At 45.0% G+C, this 20,378-nt stretch overlaps 1 protein-coding gene across 2 annotated transcripts in view; it reads left to right on the top strand.

The window, feature by feature from the left end:
• The window catches only part of IFT56 (intraflagellar transport 56), a 331,504-nt gene that overhangs the window by 8,836 nt on the left and 302,290 nt on the right, over positions 1–20,378 (top strand). For both annotated transcript variants that reach the window (XM_086958844.1, XM_086958852.1), the window contains exon 2: positions 11,982–12,119. In XM_086958844.1, coding sequence (XP_086814970.1) covers positions 11,982–12,119 — 138 coding nt within the window. The remainder of the gene's footprint in view (positions 1–11,981; positions 12,120–20,378) is intronic.

Raw genomic sequence — 20,378 nt, 5'->3', positions numbered from 1 at the left:
ACCCACTAAGTGAGTCTCCTGCAGGAAGAGAATGCTCGCTCTGTGACGCTTAGCTTGGTGCAGCACAGCTCCCCACTTAATCTTATCGACCAGGCCGTTTGTATTCCAGCTAAGGACTCAGAGCTACCTACTCCCGACCCCATCTAAATCCTGTTGCATGACTGGCAGCGGCATATGAACACGGAAATGACGAATTGGGTGGCAGAGACAACTCCAGAATCATACACATCAGAGGACACAGTGGCATTAACAACAAGCATTTGCAATGCAATAAGTCTCTCATTTGCGAGAGTTTTAGCTATTGGCATTGAAAATGACTGCCTTTTATTTCTCAGTTTTGTAAACGAACACATAAATAAAAGGCATTGTCATTTACAATGCCAATAGTTCCAACTATAGCATTGCAAATGTTTTTTTGTAGGCACAGGAGATTAAGTGATTAAGTAGTTACCCAGCTCTAAAGTCAGCACTTTGGCTAGATTTATCCTTCATTCTGCGGGCGAGCTGGACGACGATGCAAGTCAGTCATGAGTAAATAAATAAAGTGAAGATTATTGCGGTGGGGGCGTCCCTCCGCATCTTCCACCCGCGCTGTCAGGCCTCACGTAAGAAGGGTAGACACCTTCTTCGTCAGCGTGCCCACTGTGCCCTCCACATCTGAAATATGGGATTCTGTCTCTGTGATACGCTGCACGGCATTTCGGAGATCTTGCTGAAGCAACATGATGTTAGCGCCCACCGCACCTACCGCGCCTATCTTGGATTCCAATGTTTCCTGCGACTGCATGAGCGCTGCCAGCAGCACCGCATTATCCGGCATCTGGGATTCCGGGCCGCCCAGGAATGGCCCGAAGCCTAAGCTCCAGCATATTTGTCCGTAGTACATTGCTTGGAGGACACGCCAGGTGGCATAACATTATAGAGCCTCACGGCCCGAGAGGGCGTCTCAGGGTCCCTGGCGCTGCAATCTCCCACTGCGTGTGTCAATGGTCACGGGCGCCGTGGGCCAGGCATGTTGTCCACGGCGAGGGGAGGGAGGGCTAGACCAGGCAGGGCAACTGTACCCACAAGCCGAACCAAGTCTGTGCTTGGCCGCTTCTGGAGTTAGGCTCCCCAGCCTCCCCTAATGGGCATCCAGGCGCAGCTCCCAATCCACGGTGCAGTGGCTATACAGCTCGTAGGTCAGTGTCCCCCAATCGCCAGCAGCAACCACAGCACCCAGGAGAGAGGCAGAGCAACCGAGCAGCACACAGGTCGATGGGGGCGGGCGCAAAGAGGGACCGCATCAGCGGCCAGTGTCACCAACCAGGCAAGTCCTCAACAATGCATTGAAGACGGGCAGCGATAGTAGCCAATGCAGCAGGTGGTAATGCAAACAGTCCAGATTTGCCCAGGCTCCAGAGAAAAGCCCCTATGTCACAGAGGCAAGGTAGGGCTATGATCCCTACAGGGCGTGCCCATGCAAAGGCCCCAGTGCCCACACTCCTGTGCCCTGAACAAAGTCCAGGCCAACCAACCATGCTTCCAGCTGAGGCCCTAGAGTCTGATCGGTTCCCGCCCCGCACTGCACCAGGTCACCAGGTCACCAGGCGCGGACAAGCCGGAGGACACCCAGCTTCCTCCCCCAACTCCTGACCGCGCAGCCACCATCACGCGGCCCGGGACGGCGGCCTCACCTCTGCCCCCAGCCCCCGCTCACCAGGTCAGCAGTGGCACTCGGACTGGACTTTACAAGCTTGTTCCGACAACTAGGACGGGAGTGCCCACGGCGACACCCACGATCCCCACTCAGCGGTTGTAGGCCACCCCTGCGCAACCACCAGGTATGCCCCCAGGCAGGCAGGTCCTCTACAGCAAGAATCTGGACGCGATCAGGAGTCGGATTGAAGTCCTCACCATGACAGCATTGCTGGGCGGTAGAGATTACATTTTTCATAATTTTCAAAAGGTAAGTGGTGTGAAGAGCAATAACCCCATTTGGCACAATCCTTTTTAGGTTTCGCCTCGCCGAAGGCTGCGCTCTGCGCAGCTTTTCTGCGCAGGCGAAATCTAATGTTAGAAAAGAGTGTGTTGGAATCCGCCCCTCTGTTCCATTGGCTAGCTCCATAAATGGAGGCTAGCCATTGGAACAGAGATCTGTCCGTCATGGCCGGACCAGATTCGTGGGCGTTCCCGTGATTTCTTCCCTCTCCGATCGTCATCGCGGCGGTGGGCGGAGTTTCGTTTTTTTTTTATTCGTTTGTTTTCGTCATTCCATGCCGACCACGGCCGCCGGAAGAAGTACAGGTGAGTGCTTTGTTTTTCTTGCCTTCCCACCCCCCCACCCCCTGTCCTTGTGCCCATTCCCGCCCCCCTCCCGCTGTCCGTTCCTGCCCCCCCTCCCGCTGTCCGTTCCCGCCCCTCCCTCCCCATGTCCGTGTGCCCGTGCTTCTTCCACGTGCTTTCCCTGTGAGCCGAGGAAATGTGGCGCGGAAGCCCCGGGCTCCTAGTGCTGTGTCCCGGCCTGCGGGGCGGCGTCCGACAGGGGACTCCGTGGCCAGGACAGCGGCTGTGAGTGGGGATCCCCGCCAATGGAGGCTGGGGCGGCGAGCAGCACAGGAAAAGAGCACGGAGAGGAGGCAGGCTGGTGCCCACCTACCTCTCTGCAGAAGCCGCCTCCGCCGCTTACAGAGGAGCCACCGCAGTACCGGCTGGAAGACCTGGACACGCTGGCCACAGTGGGTAAGTCAGGATCGCAGCACCTCCGCTGCAGATGTGCCACATTCTTAAAACGCACACTTCTAGTCTATGGTGCAACCTTGGAATCCTCCCCCGAAATCCCCACATTCGGACCCTACTCACAGCATCACCGAGGGACAGGGCGCTGCCTGCAGCTATATCCGACATGATTCATGCCAAACCCTCGCCACTTTGCCTGAAACGAACACGAGCTTTGTTCCACTAGTTATGGCTGCATTACTTTTTGCAATTTCCATGTGCATTTCGAATGTGGCTCTAAGGGTGGTGAAACTGGTCTAGGGCATTGAGGCAGCACCTGCTGTTGCACTCATTGCAACGGGCGAGGCAAGGGCTATTCTAAAGCCAAGAATCCAATGTCACCCACTTCCTTGTTAGGTGGGACCCCTCCGCCCAAAAGAACTAGTAGCAGGTACTGCCCATGAAGCCGGACACAATGCAGTTGGGTCCGCGATGTCCAAGTAGGTGTGATGGAGGCTGACTGTCACCCCAGGAATGAGATCCCTGTGGACTAAGTGTGATATTTACGGATGGCGAATAGAAGCTTGTTAGGTGTGGCCAGCATTGGAGCAGGTGGAAACTTGGTTGTATATGGTGTTTGTTAGCCTGCATGTGCCCGCTCTAGTCTCTCCACCCGTACCACCGAAGATGATGTTCATGAGTCCGCTGTACTGTGCCCCCAACGCCCCCTTCGTTAAGTCGGTCTCCAAGAGTGGGGCCGCTTATAACTTTAACCCAGACAACTAAGTTATCTGCATGAAAGGTGTGCGGGAGCTTGTGAGAACACACAGGGAGGCTCAGATGGATTGTAGTCCTCTGGCCGAGTGTACCTGGCTGCAGCTGATTTGGGTGTAGTCGGTGTTCGTGTGCGGGCGGTTGCAGTTAGCGGGAGACAGGACATGTTTCTCATTAGGCTCTGACCGCACGAGGAAGTTTATAAAGGGAGGATGAGAAATATTGGCAACGGTGAATAATGGAGAAAAAATAGGTATGAAAAAGAGATCAAGAGACGGAACTAAAGGGTGGTGAAGAAAAAGGCATAACGTGGAATCAGAAGAACTATACTGCCTCCTGTTCTGCAAAGTTGGTGTTGGGCACCTAGGAAAACTTTTGGGGGCCTTGAATTTTTTTTTAGACAAACTGACTGCTGAATGTACACAAGATATCTTAATTGTCAGACGCGAGAAGAGGAGACAGCCTCTCAGAGGTCTTGATAACATTCGTGGTGGAGACCCGAAAAGTGGCTAGAGCTGCAGGTTGTAGACGAGGCATCCACTTAGGCAGACAGGTGAAGTTCCGAAACACCCTCTCACATGTAGCTGGACTCTGGAGCCCTAAGGGGAGGGGAGTCTGGTGTAAGAGGCCGCCAGGTATACGCTGCACGGGGAGTGGGTGGGCTGGCTCGCTTCTCTCTCTGGCGTTTTTCCATGTGATCTTTGGACGCCGAGTCCTCGAGGGAGAACTGTTATCTACAGTGTTAGGCTGAGATCAGGCTTTATTTATTTACTTCATGGTTTAGTGATCTGTCCCGGAGAACCAGGACTTTTTTTCCATTATACTCTGTTCATTGCTGGTGGGTTTTGTGTTTTTATGCTCCATGCACTGGGCTGGAAGTCACACCATGCACCAGAGCTGTGCTCAGGCTCCTGAGATCCACAGCGCCTCACACATCTGGGAGCACTACGAGGGGTGTGCTGCTCCTCTAAGAATGTGGCGGACCCTCACAAAGCCATAGCTGGGTGTGTGTGTGTGTGTGTTTACAAACTCTCGAAGACTTTGTCACACTCATTGCTGCCACTTCATGTAGTTGTAAATTCTTTAATGAATGTGGGAAAGTGCCAGAACCCACCCGTGTTTTCAGAGGGTCCACGTGAAGGGATTTCCACGCAAGGAAAATGTTTTGCAGGTTAAAAAAAAAGTGGCATAACATAGGTCCCCATATGATGGTGGATTTTCCCCTTTGTGTACCATCCATTGCTGCATAATTAGATGTGAGCGGCCTGTGCTACCTGCAGGTCGCCCAGGAGCAAACCTGTCTGTGTTCAGCATCTAATAATTGAGTAAAACACGCAAACAATAGATTTATGTTTATTTAAGCATGGTTTGGCTTTTATTTGCTTATTTAAGCATGGTTTGTCTTTTATTTGTTTATTTAAGCATGGTTTGTCTTTTATTTGTTTATTTAAACATGGTGCAGCTTTTATTTGCTTATGTAAGCATGATTTGGCATTTTTATTTTTAAGAGGAGCCCCCACTCTGCTTCAATGTTGAACCTGCTCAGTGCTCCTGATGTGATGAAACACTTCTCAGGAGTAGTGCCGGTTTGTTCCCTCATGGGATATACTTCCATGTGGTTGGAAGGCAGTGGGGGGGGCGGGGGGGAGGGGGGGGGGGGGGGTGACTGGCCTGTGCAGGATTTCACAACATATTCTGATATCCCTGGATGTGCAGGGGTTCGTCAGTGTGGGGAAACTCCTCTGAAACACTGTGAATCAATTGCTATGATGCTTTTTCTACTCGGGTACAATAAGTGTAAATAGGCCGCCAGGCAATGGTAGGAAATCTGCTGTTGAGTCTGCCTTTTCTGTGCGGTCACCCCAGATTTTTAGGTGTAATTATTATAGTGAGTTGATGCATGTGGAAAAAAGAAGGGTGAGTAAATAGAGTGGAGGAGGTTAGATATTGTGAGACAGCAAGTAGTGGTCAGTCAGTCAGTCAGAACTCTTTATTTCGATTAATTAAAATCATAAAAGACAGAGTAAAAACGAGCTACATAAAAATGTAAAACATTAGATCAAATATGTGTACAAAAATTACAACCAATATACAAACTATTTACAAGACACCGCTACATCATTATATTAGTCAAAATCAAATCAATTCAATAAAACAGTTTATCCGAGTATGGGACAAATAAAACAGTTTATCAGAGTATGGGACAAACAAGATGTTTAAACACAAACAGTCTTTCTATTATTGATCCGGGCCGCAGCCACCAGGAAACTTGCAACTCTATAAATATCACGTTTATCACTACGCATTTGCAAATAAAATAGGGAGGGCCTTACTTGTACAAAACCGGCCTCTCGTAGTAATGGGGTTAAAAAAATGTTCCTAATCTCGGCGTAGAAATCACAAAACATAATAAAGTGCAGAGTGTCTTGTGGAGAAAAATTGTCATGTGCAAGGAGCAGAATTTTCAGGTTGACCCCAATTTGGAAAGGCACCTAGGGTGAGGTAAATTGAACCGAAATCTAACCAACAAGTGCGATGAAAAGGCTTGGTTACAAGTTTTAAATAAGGTTCAATGGAAGGGGAAGTTAATAAGAGATAGTTTGCTCTAACACACGATTTTATTAACTCCCGCTCCTCCCGCTCCATTTCTAACATGTTCATAAAATTGTGCCTAATCCAACCATATAGATGCACCATAAGAGGCAATCGGCAAACATTTTGATTTGTAAACCTTCAGTATTGCCTCAATAGGTCTAGCTCCCAGCCTCTTAGCGAAACCCAGGAGAGCTGTTGTTGATCTTGCCACCGCATTGCTCTTAACCTTTTGTTGTGGTCACCAGTTTCCTCTTTCGTCAAAATGGACCCCTAGGTAGGTAAAAACCGGGACCTTTGATAATACCATACCGTTGCACGAGAAAGATTTTGTCTTAACGTTCCTACCTCTTGTCCCTGCAACCATAACATGCAATTTTTTTTAATGTTAACCTTTAAATCCAGGGAATCCATGAACCTGCCAAAATTATCTAGCAGCCTCTGGAGGCCTACTCCTGTACGTGCCAATAACACAGCGTCATCCGCGTATAGGAGAACCGGAATAGCTTTTCTCCTATACGTGGGACATCCAGGGTGGCCGTTCCCAGGGTCTTCTCCAGGGCATTAATATAGATGGTAAAAAGTAGGGGTGCCAGAATGCATCCCTGCCTGACACCCCTCTTTGAGCTAAAATAGCTGGTACACCGACCTTCTCTGGTAACCCTCACTGCTGCGGAAAGATCCTGGTGCAAGTCGCTAAAAAAATTAACCAGTGATGGGTCTATTCCTATGCATTGGTCCATGGTACTCCTATGCTCTCTGAATCCATATTGGAGGTTAGAGAAGATCTCCCTGCCCTCTAGCCAATCCCTAAGTTTATGTGAAATAACTCTGCCCAAGATTTTCATTTTTAAATATCGGGACTATAATTGATTTGGCCCATGAAGATGGGAAGCCCATTAGGGACGAGGCGTTAAAGACGTTAGTCAAGATCTTGGCCCAAAAATTTGGATGAAGACTATATAAATCCGCAGGCACCCCGTCGGGGCCTGGGGCTTTATGTTTTGACATGTCTCTTATCGCTTTTTCCACCTCACTCACTTCAAAATTTACTGGAGGTGCACCACGAGATACAATCTTAGGACCATTCTGCTGCTCTAAGCAAGCGTTATCATAAATTTCCTTAAAGTGTCAGAGCCAGCATTCATCCGGAATGACACAGTCCATATCTAGGTTCTCCTGTTCAGAGAAAAACGGGTGATTTATGGTTGACTAAACTTCCTGCTATCCCGCAAGACTTCACTAGAGAGGAGATTACCCCATGCCTCCTCTTTGATTTGTTGTTTATGTTTTGCGATAGCTATTTTATATTTCTTCCGAAGATTAGCAACATGGGCCCTATCCCTAGGCCTAATTTTCAAAGCCTGAAGGAGGGCGCCTTCGAGCAACAACCCTCAAACCATTTTTGTGCCTTCCTAGAATTATTTTTATTGACTTCCTCTAAATTCTTTGCGATCTGATCGCAGACTGCCACAAAAGCGCCGAAGATCTCCCCGCTTGGGGCCAAGCTATCAAGGCAGATCGCAAGATTTGCCACTGCCTTAACAGCAAGGTCCTCAATAAAGGATTACCGCACCACCCTGTCCCATTTAATCCTTCGCTCTTGATCTTTAGTTATCAGGCTTCTTGGTACCCCCCGTCCATTACCCTTAGGTCCACGCAGTTCCCCTAAATCAACCTCTAAGAGCACCAGATTATGATCACTAAATGTTGAGATCACCACTCTATACAATACACAATATATTTCCCGAAGTCAAATTTATGAAGAGCAAAAAATGCCAAAAGCAAACCAAGACTTCTCAGAAATACAACAAATTTGTATGGATTCCCATCACTCACCATTCCAGGTGACATGCTTCATCATCTGGGTCTCTTTTAACAGGGCTACCACTCCACCCTAATGATGGAGGAGCCCAATGATGTTTTCAAAGTTTGTAAATACAGATGTGAGCAGGTGTTATTTGTTGAGTGTATGGGAGGATAGTGCAGTGCAAAGGTGTAAAGTGAGTTCTAAAATTGAAGCGTAATCAGACTCCTATTTTATTCATGTCTGATATGAACAATAATTAAAAACAGTGCAAAAGGACAGTTTTAATAAATAGCCATCCATAAGTAAATATTGCTCAACATGTTTCAGCACTAAGCAGTAAGAAGGATACCAAGTGCTTTCATCAGGACCTTGTAGATGTTAAATGCTACTGCAAACAGTGAAAAATTAAACAATATAAAGGATACACTGTGAAACAATCTTCTCACAGTCAGGATTCCTTAAATCTCTTGGAAAATCTATAAAAGAAACAAGAGGTATGTACAAAGAAAGTCTTGGAAAGAAAATAAACATTTATGCCTTCAGGAAACTATGTGGCGAAAGATAGCCATCCAGTATGCCCTCATAGTGGGTTTAAACAAATCATCCACCCTTACCTCAAGAGTATGGAGGAGAGGCCTCACCCTACCTGGCAACAAGCTCAGGACAAAGGAGGCACCGCTCTAGGAAGAAAACACATAACACCAAACCTTAATTTAGTTGGTGGGTTATTCCTCCTACACATTAAACACACAAAGCTAATTGCCCACGAAAATAGTTAGAGCCCTCACCGCTCAAACCAGCTCACTCATAGCATATTCAAAACCCCTCATTTATATTGCAGGGGATAGTAGTTAAGTAGTATAAGCACATCATATGTATATCGTGCTATATATATAAGGTCTTTAGATATTAGTGGCCTTTTCTCTTTTCTGTGCTCAAAAAACAGACATTTACTCACACCACCTGATGTTTTAGGTGTTTCAATCATACTTAGAAGTCCCTTACTAAATCATAAGTATGAATAAGAATTTTGGCCAATATTTAGATGTACTTAGGGCTTAGCCAAAAGATGTTGCTACTATCTTTTCAGATCCATTCATGTTATAGAATCAAGAAAAAGCATTATACCTCCCAGACGGCTTAGATGACCGCCTGAGGTACCGACGGGAAGGTAGGGGCGCTTGGCGGCTTTTGCTTTGGCTTTTGCTGACACCTGTTGGGCTAGAGTGTCTTTTAGTATGTTTGCTGCCATCACTGGGTGCTCCTGATGCCCCGGTTACGCTAAGAGTGTGGGGAAATGTTTTTTCCAAGTTAGGGATCACATTTGAATGGAGTTACGATGTGGCTCTTTACTATGAGTCTGCATAATGCTTTTTCTAGATTCTATAACATGAATGGATCTGAAAAGATAGTAGCAACATGTTACAATTAGCTTTGTGTTTTTAATGTGTAGGAGGAATAACCCACCAAATAAATTAAGGTTTGGTGTTATGTGTTTTCTTCCTAGAGCTGTGCCTCCTTTGTCCTGAGCTGGTTGCAGGTGGGGTGAGGCCTCTCCTTCATACTCTTGAGATGGTCATTGTACTGTGAACTATCTTTAGAGTTATAAAAATTAATTAAAAGAAGCTTCTGGGAAAGAATCCCACTCCACTCTAGTACCATAATGTTCCTGGAGTCTAAGTCAAGCTTTTTAACAACACCTATCAGGTTAAGAGAAACACGGAAAATTAGCCCACCCTTCGGCCTCCCACCAATTTCCTGCACTGCTGGGATGGCATAACTAAGGTAACCATCCATACTAAAACTACTAGCAACATCCCACGTTTTTGGCAGAGCAATAATGTCGTACTGTTTCACAAAATCCAACCATAGATCATCGGTCCTCTTGGGCCTAATACCCGCCACGTTCCAGCTCAGAATCCTGCATGGTGCTATCTGGTTGGCCCCCCCATCTAAATCACCCTGTTCTTGAATATTAGCGGATTGTCAATTGTTTGAATTCAGTTGTGACAATGGAGAGAAACGATTTGAGAGACCTAGCTCCATGTTTGAGTGATGCGATAGTGAGTTAGTTGGTGGAATAGCCCGGGGAACCCTTTCTGCCCTCTGTGATGGTCCCACCTGTAGCCTATTCTGAACGGTATCATTGGTTGTGCGTGGAGACCTCAGCCAATTACCCCGGGCTGGCAATGGCTGTTGTTCGATCAAATTCTTTGTATGTGGCCTAACTGGAGGGTAAAAATGGCCCAGGGGGACCGGTCTAATACCTGTGTTATCCAACTCCGAGGCGTCCCAAAATAATCTCTCAGCGATAAACCGGGAATTGAAGTTCACAACCACACAATCCCCGATAATGTTTTTGGGGCGACGACCAACCCAATCAACTCTCCTTGCCATGATAATGGATCTTGTAATGACAAAGCCTCCACTACTGTGATATGCACACCAGTGACTGGCTAACTTCAAAAGATCCTGGGTCGAATTCTTTTTGCCCTCCCTTAATGGGGGGACCCTGTAAAAAACGCTACTAGTGGGGCAGGATCAGGCGGTAGCTCCAGAGTAAAGCCCTGCCGACACTCATGTCTAGCTCTAGTTGGGGTTGCTCTCCTGATGTTACCAGCTCCATATTTAGAGTTCCCTACTCCATCTTTATTAATGGTAGGAGGTCTGCATTCTACAGAGGTTTCCAGACACTTCTCCCTATTAGGCCTATTCTCTTTACAAGGAGTTTCTGCCCTAGGTTTAACGGGGTGAATTCCTTGGTCCTGGGTTGGGCACCCTTGTTGGCCTATATACTGTTTCTAAAACACATCAATTTTATCACATTTCTTTAACAGCCCTGCTACACATGTGTTAAGGGTGTCCACAATGTCTTTTACAATGGCCACACATGCAGATTCCAATTGTGCTGTGAACAATTCCTCAAACATTTCCCCAACATATTCTCTAATATTAGGGTCCACACAATTAACGGCGACAGCAAACTTTTGTCTCTTGTTTTTTTTAGCCAGCCTGCGCTTGCGCAATGGGTATTGTAGGAGTCTCCGGGCTTTCAACCCCATGACCCTCTGTCGCCACCAATGAATCAGTCTCACCAGCAAGGGGCTCGATCATTGTGGGCGGTTTAATGATTACAATGTCCGGCTCTAGAGGCATACTCGGGGTACGGTCCAGCACTGAGGCACCTGTATCAGGAGCAACTTCAGCGCTTTCCACGCCCAGCTCTCTCTCTGCATTCGCGATTTCTTTTGATAATACCCCCACAGCGGATGGTAAGTAAGATATAATTGATTCAGATTTCCTTGGGACCTTTGCTTTTTTCCCTTCATGCTCCCCATTAGAATGCTGTTTGCGCTTACCCATTATTGATGTCAGAGGGGTGGCCCAGCCCGGCCTCTTCTGGCCCCTGATGGCCACAGATGGCCCGCCCTTTGCCCGGTCTTAGCCCGGCGCCGCCCGCGCGCGTCCCGCGTTGCGTGAAAAGCCAATCCGCTATATCCTCCCCAAATGATTGTCTCCAGGTGAGGGTGGGAGGGGCGGCAGTCCGTTCGTGGCCCCCTATGTGCTGGTAGCGCTTCCTGCGCTCACAATCCCTGCGCTGCGTCTCCCGCGAAGCGGGAGGCACGAGGAGTGTTTATGGCCGCCAGAGATTGTCTCCAGGTGAGGGTGGGAGGGGCGGCAGTCCGTTCGTGGCCCCCTGTGTGCTGGTAGCGCTTCCTGCGCTCACAATCCCTGCGCTGCGTCTCCCGTAGTGGTTAGAACAGAATGAGAAATTGTGAGTTATGGGAGTAGGATGAGTGGATCGGTTACAAAGGTTTTGATATTGAAGGAATGGTTATGCAGAAGGAGAGTTTATGATTTGTAAGGAGGGGTATGGTTAGTTTACTGAAGTTTAGTAGAGAATTAGGCAGCAAGCATGTAAAAGGGTAGGGTTAATTTGGAGGCACTAAGGGAGGCAAAGAATGGGTGTAAGGAGAGTATTAATCAAATAGAGAGGCAGGAGAGAAAATAATCCAACTATAAATCACATTATTTTTATGGTGACTTTTTTCATTTGCATAACATCTGGACTGTCCTAACTCTGCTCACCTCACCTTTCCCTCTTCAGATGCTCTCACGAGCAAAGCCTGCTGTGGGCGCGGACCTGCAGCAGAGCGACCGTCGCAAGAAAAAGGGACGCAAGATTCCCAAATTGGAAGAGCTTTTGGTTCAAAGGGACTTCACTGGAGCCATCACTTTGTTGGAGGTGAGGAAGTCGACACTTATTGCATGTGTTAGGATTGGTACAGGTGACATCTGTTCAGCTTTAGTGGTTGGTGCTATGGGTTGGGAACTCCATAGGGTGGTCTAGTCGGTTTAAGAGGAGCTCTTGTGTACTTCATTATGCTTCATTGTACTACGGGTATAATTTCAGAAATGTTCTTTTTCGTTGAATAAAAAAGCATTTTTTTCACTAAAGTGGGGTCCATAAACTCATAATACAGTGTGTCTGATATATCTGTGCCCACATGCCTTTCTGTATGCAAGGACGGAATCTCAAAGGCATCTAGAGGCGAAGGCATCTATTCAGCAGAGCTCCAGATGTGATTGCAGCTGGATAATATTAATTTTGTGTGTCACAATTCACTGCATGTTTAGTATTTGGATTTTCACTCAACATTCACAACTTGAGGGAACCAAGTGTTGGACAAATGCGGGAAGATCGAAAGAGGGTGGATGGGGGATAGTATAAATTGTAAATTTGCCTGAGCACTACCTAATCATAGCGCTGAGCAATATGTAAGTGTGCTTCTCGCATTACTTGTTCTAGAACAGATGCCCAATTTTTTAAGTCCAATTTTTTAAGTCCACCTTTAGAATCTGATTGTTTAAGACACAGATTCTCCTATGAGGCGTTCCCAGCTCCCCCAACTGGCAATCTGTTCACATCAGTCAGTTAAATAATGAAGTTGGAGCAGCCAAAGCATCTTGACCTCTCCGTCCCATCAGTCTTATAAACAGGAAGTCCTTTCTTAGGACTTTTTTGAGAGCAGGCACTGGCAACATTAAGGGCTTAGAAAACAAAGCTGTAAAGCCTGAGCGAGACTCTCACCCCACTTCCAGGCTCTCCTCCCCCTGTCGCCTAGCCACCCTAGTTCCCATTTCTCTGCCTTATGGAGTGGATGCCATTCTCATTTGCAGATTTTTTTGTTTCATTTAGCAAGTTGCTTTTTCTTTTCTTCCCCACGGGGAGCTGATAGTTTCTCCCTCCTTGCCCCAATTTTCTGATGCTTTAAATTATGACATTGGTAACATACTAATATCAATCAATCTACCACACAAGGGACTTGTAAGAATCTGCAGTTTTTTTTTTACATGGATACCTTGTTATCTTCAATTGGATTTGCTGTTATTTTTCCATAGTATCCCTGGGAAACTGCGGAATAGCTCATAGTGCAAGTGCTCTGACCCCTTAAAAATGGTAACACTGGTTTAATTCTAATAGCAGGCTTGATTGTTCAATAAGGCCACAGTAACATGGTGCAGGAAAATGCTCTTGTTTGATAAAGGCCACATATCCCAAGTGGGCTGAAGTGTGGCTTTCCACCGTCCATATGAGTGAAGTTAAAAACAAGGCTCCTGGACTACCATTGCAGCCCTGAATGGCTGTGCCCAGAAACTGCACGCAGTAAACAACAAGATGATTGTTGGGCTGGTCAAATTAATTTCAGCCACTGGCAATCACTGAGGACCCCATTTCAGTACATTGTTATGTTGCCCACCATTCACAGTAGACAAAGGCCCGACTTCTGCAAATCAGTACTGACTCTGCACATCATTCGAGCAGTCCATCTCAACTGCGATGTGTGGCCCCATTAAGACGGGACCTTAGGCAACCACAGAACGATTTTGCCTTTTTGCTTATGCCCCGGTCTAATCGGAAGTGGTACACTCGGCAAAAAACGATGGATTGGAATGTGGCCTGAGTAATTACTAGTGGCTGAGATTAGTTCAGGCATTCATTCTATTCATTACTTTTTTGTATTACTCATTGTGACACCCTAAGTGCAGCAGATATGCCTGTCCTCTGTGTTCACTGTGCCACTGTAACTAAGCTACATCCAACTAAAGAGGCCCAACTAGACCAAAACCGGTCTTGGGTTGCTTGTGTTCTAGTACAGAGAGGACTTGACGTGGCATTACAGGCTGGACTGTTCCTGTTAGAGCAAGACCAAGGCCGACTTGCACATGGCTGGGTCTAATGTGAGGTGGCACAATGTGTTACATGCTGATATGTTTACAATTGAAGTACGCGCTCGTGTCTGCTTCAATTTTGTTTATGTGCGAATGTATTGTTTGAATTACACCGCGTGACATGTGCGTGGCGGTGTGTTGTTTTAAAAATGTTATGAGGAGTTATGGAGCAAGATTAGACGTTAGTGGGCATTCAGAAATTGGACGGTGAACGGACAAGTTGAGAATAAACCAACTCTTCACCGTACCTGGTTTCTTAGTTTCTTTTCCTGATTGGATGAAAGGATCTTTTGCAACACAGTGGTCAAAAAACAATTGATTGGGATTGCTACCTAAGTAAGTACAGGTGGCTGAGATTAGTTGAAGCATTCAATGTATCACTTTTTTCTATTCCTCAGTAAGTGTGAGCATTACTTTTTTGAGTTCAAATCTTTTTTATTGAGCAAAAACAAAGATGATAACGGCCATAATGCATCAGTAGATTTACATTCGTATTGGAGTGACGCCGTGGTCAAGCATGGATCAATGCATATAGAACAATACATACAGGAACGGAAAATAAAGCATAATGAAAACAAGAAGGTAACATCAGACCGAATCTGTAAATGAGATGAAATGAATGAATGAATAAATAAATAAATGGATAAGCAAATAGATAAATAAATGAGCAAGGTAAACAATAAAATATGCCATCATTGCAATCTTCACGGTTGAGCACAGTTCCGTAGAGCTCTCCATCCAAATCTTATCAGATAATACCAGGTATACTTGTCATCCCTGCACATTGTGTCTAAGTCTGGTAAGCCCATATGGGCAAGATACAGCCAGTACAATTCGTGCGTCAAGCACCCCCACATTTACTAAGTGTTGATCTCATTGATGGTGTATCATGGTGGATCGAAGGTAAAGGAGGCCTGGTCTAAAGAAGACCATAGTTTTTTGTTGGTAACCTGCCATGGTGATGAGTGAAGAGCAGGATTGTCAGTGCCCCTAATGCAGGATAGCCATTCCCTCCAGGCATTAAAAGAGACCTCAGATGTTGATTTCCAAATGCATAGGACTACCTTGCATGCTAGTGTTAGCAGGAGATCCAGGAGCTGACGGTCATGATCACCCTTTAGTAGTGGGTCTAAAGCCCCCAGGATAATGTAGCTGAATTCCCTTGCAGGGTGTATGTCAAACGTGTGCCCAATGTAGTCAAAGATTTTAGTCCAATATGTTTGGAGCATGGGGCAGTTAAATAACATGTGTGGAAGGTCCCCAATACCCGAGGAGCAGTTCCAGCAATTCGGTGTGTCTCGTAGGCCAACCTTAAATAACCGTTGTGGGGTCCAGTAAGCCCTGTTAAGAATCATATATTTGGTCTGTGATAGTATCGGCGAGACCTTATGTGTGAGTGCTGATGCATGTATCCTGACCCAGTCTATGCTTATGCCAGTGTTATTTGGTTCTGATTCCCATTTTGCTTCGTTACGCCTCATCGATTTGTTGGGTGTTGGTGCAAGAAGTTTATATATTTTTGAGACAAAATGTCCAGAGGATTGAAAGTGAGGGAGCATAGATTTCAGCCAAGGCGTCGCTAGTTTGAACGTTCTGCTGGATAAGGCTGACTTTAGCTTCAGGAATGAGTAAAAGTCAATCGGTAATAGGGAGTGTCTAGCCTGCAGAGTCGAGAATGGTAGTGGCATGTTATTTTCGTGTAGGTCTGCAATCACATTAACACCTTTATCAGACCAGTGGTCCCATATTATGGGCGATCCGCCAATTTTGATTGACGGGTTACGCCATAAAGAAGCAGATGATGAATTATGGATTTGTAGACCAGTTTTGTGAGCGCGGTCTAACCGCAAGAGAGCTCTCTTGGTATTAAGTATGATGTATTTAGAATTCGTAAGGTGTGAGAGATCCATTGTGAGCACAGCAGAGAGCGGGGCCTTTCCGATAATGGATCTCTCAATAGTCAATCCATAAGGGCGTATAAGTAGGGTCTTCAGTAAACCAGGAAGCTCCCTGTCTGCAGAGAAAGGCGGTTTGGTAGTTTCTGAAATTTGGTAGACCTAAGCCCCCTTTAAGCTTTGGCAATTGCAGTTTCTTCATGGCAATTCTTGGTTTCTTCCCTTTCCACAGGAAGTCCGACTTCTCAACTTTATGTAGAAAATCCTCTGAGAAGGTCATGGGGAGCATACATGCCATATAATTTACCAAGGGACTGATCATCATTTTTAATGTTTCCGCCCTACCCCACCATGAGAGGAACTTTGGGGACCAGCCATCTAAGAGTTTTTGTATTTTTTTGTAGAGTATCTCCTCATTAATTTTTAGGGTGGTTACCAAATCCCTTTCAAATTCCAGACCTAAGTATTTAAAACTCTTCGGCTGCCAGGTCAGCCCGGAATCGCCCAGGATGTTTTTATCACACAAATTATTTAACGACTTCACCTCAGTTTTATCCTTGTTCAGGGAGTACCCAGATACACTTGAGAATTCTTCGATTGTGGAGAGTAACGCCGGTATAGCCTTATCAGCTCTTTCACTCATGACCAATACGTCATCAGCATAGGCCGTGAGTTTGATTGTACAGTATGCAAAGTGAACTCCTGCAATTTCAGGGTTTTCCCTAATATAGTACAAAAAGGGTTCAATTGCCAGGAGGAATAAGGACGGGGACAATGGGCAACCCTGCCTAGTGCCTTGTTCTAGACTAAAGGGGGAGGAAAAGGCGCCACCAGCCCGCACTCTAGCAGAGGGACAGGCGTAGAGGGACATGACTAATCTAGTGAATAGGGGACCCAGGTCGAACTTATGTAGTACAGCATTTAAATAAGTCCAGTCAACTTTGTCAAACGCTTTTTCAGCGTCTAGTGTGATAGCCACGGTGGGCGTTGATAAGAACTTCGCTTTTTCAATAACGTGAGCCAGAATTCTCGTGTTATCGCTCGAAAGCCTGTTCTTCAGGAATCCCGCTTGCGAGGGATGTATTAGGATCGGCATGACCTTCTGGATGCGTTTTGCTAAAATCGATGCCAGGAGCTTACAATCTAAATTTATCAGTGAGATAGGCCTGTAATTTTTGGGGAGTTTATGATCTTTGCCTTCCTTGGGTATTACAGCAATTACGGCTTCAGCCATAGTTCCCTTGACCTCTCCTGTGGTGCTAATTTCTTGAAAAACATCTAATAGAGGAGTTGCAAGAATATGAGCAAAAGTCTTATAAAATGATGCAGTATAGCCATCAGGGCCAGGAGCTTTCCCTTTTTTAAGGCATTTGATCGCACTAACCACCTCCGATTCAGAGATCGGTTCATTTAAAGCTTCCCTTTCTGCGGTCGTAGGTGTTGGTAGTGTGCAGTTTGAGAGATACTTCTCCATTTTTTCACTGTCAACGTGTACATTCCTAGCATAGAGTTTTTCATAAAAGTCTTTGAAGATGTTCGCAATCTTAGTGGGATCAGACTTAGGAGTGCCATCGCCATCGATTAAGGAAGTAATGGTGTTCTTCTGAATTTTAAATTTAAGATAAGCCGCTAACACCTTCCCTGCTTTGTTCGAGTCGCAGATTTTAAAACGCTTCTTCCTGTCCAGCCAAATTCCTGCTTTCTCACTGATAAGTTTATTATAGGTGTATTTTTGATTGGACAGTTCATTTAGGACTGCAGGGTTCCTACTCATCAGGTATTTGTGCTGAAGTTTCGAAATGTCCTCTTCTAACTTCAACAAGGCCGCAGTGCGGTTTTTATTAATAGCAGAGGATATTTTTATAATAAGTCCCCTTATAGTGGATTTCAGTGCCTCCCAATGGGAGTGTCTGAAGTGTCCCCTCTCTTATTGGACAATAAAAAGTCTCTAATGGCGGTATCAAGGGTTTCTTTGTGTTTCGTGTCATTAAGAATAGTATCATTAAATCGCCACATAGATTGACGGGTAGATGGTTTAAGATTAGATAGTGTAAGGGAGACGCATGAGTGGTCAGAGACTAATCTAGGAGCAATGTCCGCGTCCTCAACTCTTGCCACTGCGTTTTTAGATATGAGTATATAGTCGATTCTCGAGAACGAGTCATGTGGCGGGGAGTAGAAGGAGTAGTCTCTGCCATCAGGATGCAGTAAGCGCCACGTGTCCACCATATGGAATCTGTTGCATAGTTTCATGAATGCCTTATGGGCTTTGCCTGGGCGAAAGACGCATTTGGAGTCCCTATCCAATACAGGGTCATATGGGAGATTGAAATCGCCTGCCAGAATATGGAGTGCTGTGTCAGGAATGGAGATGATCTGCTTCGAGAGGCCTACCCAGAAGGACGAATCATGTGTATTTGGGGCATAAACAGTTGTGATAAAGAACTCAGTGTCATCTTTGCGTAATTTCGCCGAAATCCATCTCCCTTTCGTGTCTGTAGTAGTAGAGACTACGTCCACATTCGCATTCTTGGCCACTAGCATCACCACCCCATTCTTTTTTGAGATTGCTTCAGAGCCTATCACTTCGGTGTAATATTTGTTACGCAATGTGTGAAATAGCTTCGCCTCTAGTTTTGTCTCCTGCAGTAAGGCTATATCTCCACGCTGCCTACGTAGATAATCAAGTACCTTTTGACGTTTAACTGGCTGATTGAGACCTTTCACATTTAACGATAATATTCGAAGATTAGCTATAGTTGATGTCCCTATTGGAGTGTCCATTACAGGAGCCATCAATTATACAATAAGTGTGAGCATTACAAGTCAAAGTAAAGCGTTCTGACATTCTTTCAACAATAGCCTGCCTCTGCTCCTGCTTTGGAAGAGAGAAAATACAACTGGGAAATGAGCCTAAATCTCTAAACTTCAAAAAGCTCAAATTGTTTGAGCTTTTGAGACAAACGTGTACAGCTTATGTTTATCCTGGTTCATTTATTCAAACCTTATTTTTAAATTGGATTTTTACATTTCAATCACATAGAGAAATTAAAACAGCGTCTAGCAGTTTTTATATCACAAAAACATGTAATACAACATTAACACGAATGAAACAACAATGAATCGGTTTTAACAAACAACCTCACACAATATTTTAAATAGACAATTTCTGTAACAAACACTTTGTAAAAGACAAATAGACTACAATGAAACAACTACTCTGCATCATATTGCCCTATTCTTAAATTTCCACAGAGTATTTTCTTCATTTAGTAACTGCAATGGACAACATATTATGGGCATTAAGGGCATTTATCCCTTGATTTAGAGTGGATTTAAACCATATGCCGACGCGTTTCGAATTCTGTTTAAATTCTTCACAGAACTCTCATCAAGATTAGATCTAAAAAAGAAGTTGTAGAATAAAAAACAATTTTTAATATCTAATCCCTTCCTATTCAAATCAAATCAAAAATCCTTTATTCGGTTTTCGTATGTTTGAAAAACCATAAAAGTACATATGCAAAACAGTAATTATAACATAAAATCGCTAAAAATTTTGGTATATACAAATTAAGAAGGTACAGTCTTTGAATTTAAAAAAAAATACAATTCAACAATCGTTATTTTTGATAGTCAGAGTCTAAAAAACATGGAGTAGACAGACATGTGGCCAAAATCGGAATGTAACATTTCGTAGTTTATTCTAGATTTGTCCTGTGTCTTATTATGAACTTCAGGAATCTGACTACCTGTTTCGCAATGTATTCTTCCTCTAAAAATTGGAGACGAAGAAATGCTGGTCTGCATCTTCGTAAATTCATCATTTTTAAAATGGGAATTATCCAGCGCTTTCTTTGCTCTAAAAACTTGCAAAAGAGGACAATGTGCATTGTACTTTGGGCGGAAAGTTCATCGCAAGGGCAGGGATAGACACTTTTCCCAATCGTTGGTTTCGCGGGAAGTTGACAAGACGATGGAAGGTATTTATCCTAAACCTTGTTAATAACAACCTTTCATAGATAGTTAAATTAAGGGTTAAGTAAGGCTGACTGGACATGGATGTTTGTACCATTAACATGTTGCACAGTTTTTTTGGAAACCTCATTACTCAGTCGCAGCTGCTCAAGTGTGTAATACACATTGTTTTAAACGCTTTCCTCGACAGCTCTGCAATTGCTGCTGGTGTGTAAAAATATTCTGACATTTCAGATCGAATAGGAAATTCTTAATATAAGCAATCCAGCCTATCTTCTGAGCGTTTCCTAGCAAGAGACAATCCTGTATAAGATTTTGACAAAAAATTGTTCTAGTGGATGTCCATATGAGATGCCACAATAGAAGTGGTTGAATTCTAATTATGTCTGTCAGAAATG

The sequence above is a fragment of the Lissotriton vulgaris genome, chromosome 1_1 (assembly GCF_964263255.1).
Source record: "Lissotriton vulgaris chromosome 1_1, aLisVul1.2, whole genome shotgun sequence".
Classification (NCBI taxonomy): Eukaryota; Metazoa; Chordata; class Amphibia; order Caudata; family Salamandridae; genus Lissotriton; species Lissotriton vulgaris.
Note: the sequence above shows the minus strand (reverse complement) of the source record. Positions and strands in the feature narration are given on the sequence as shown.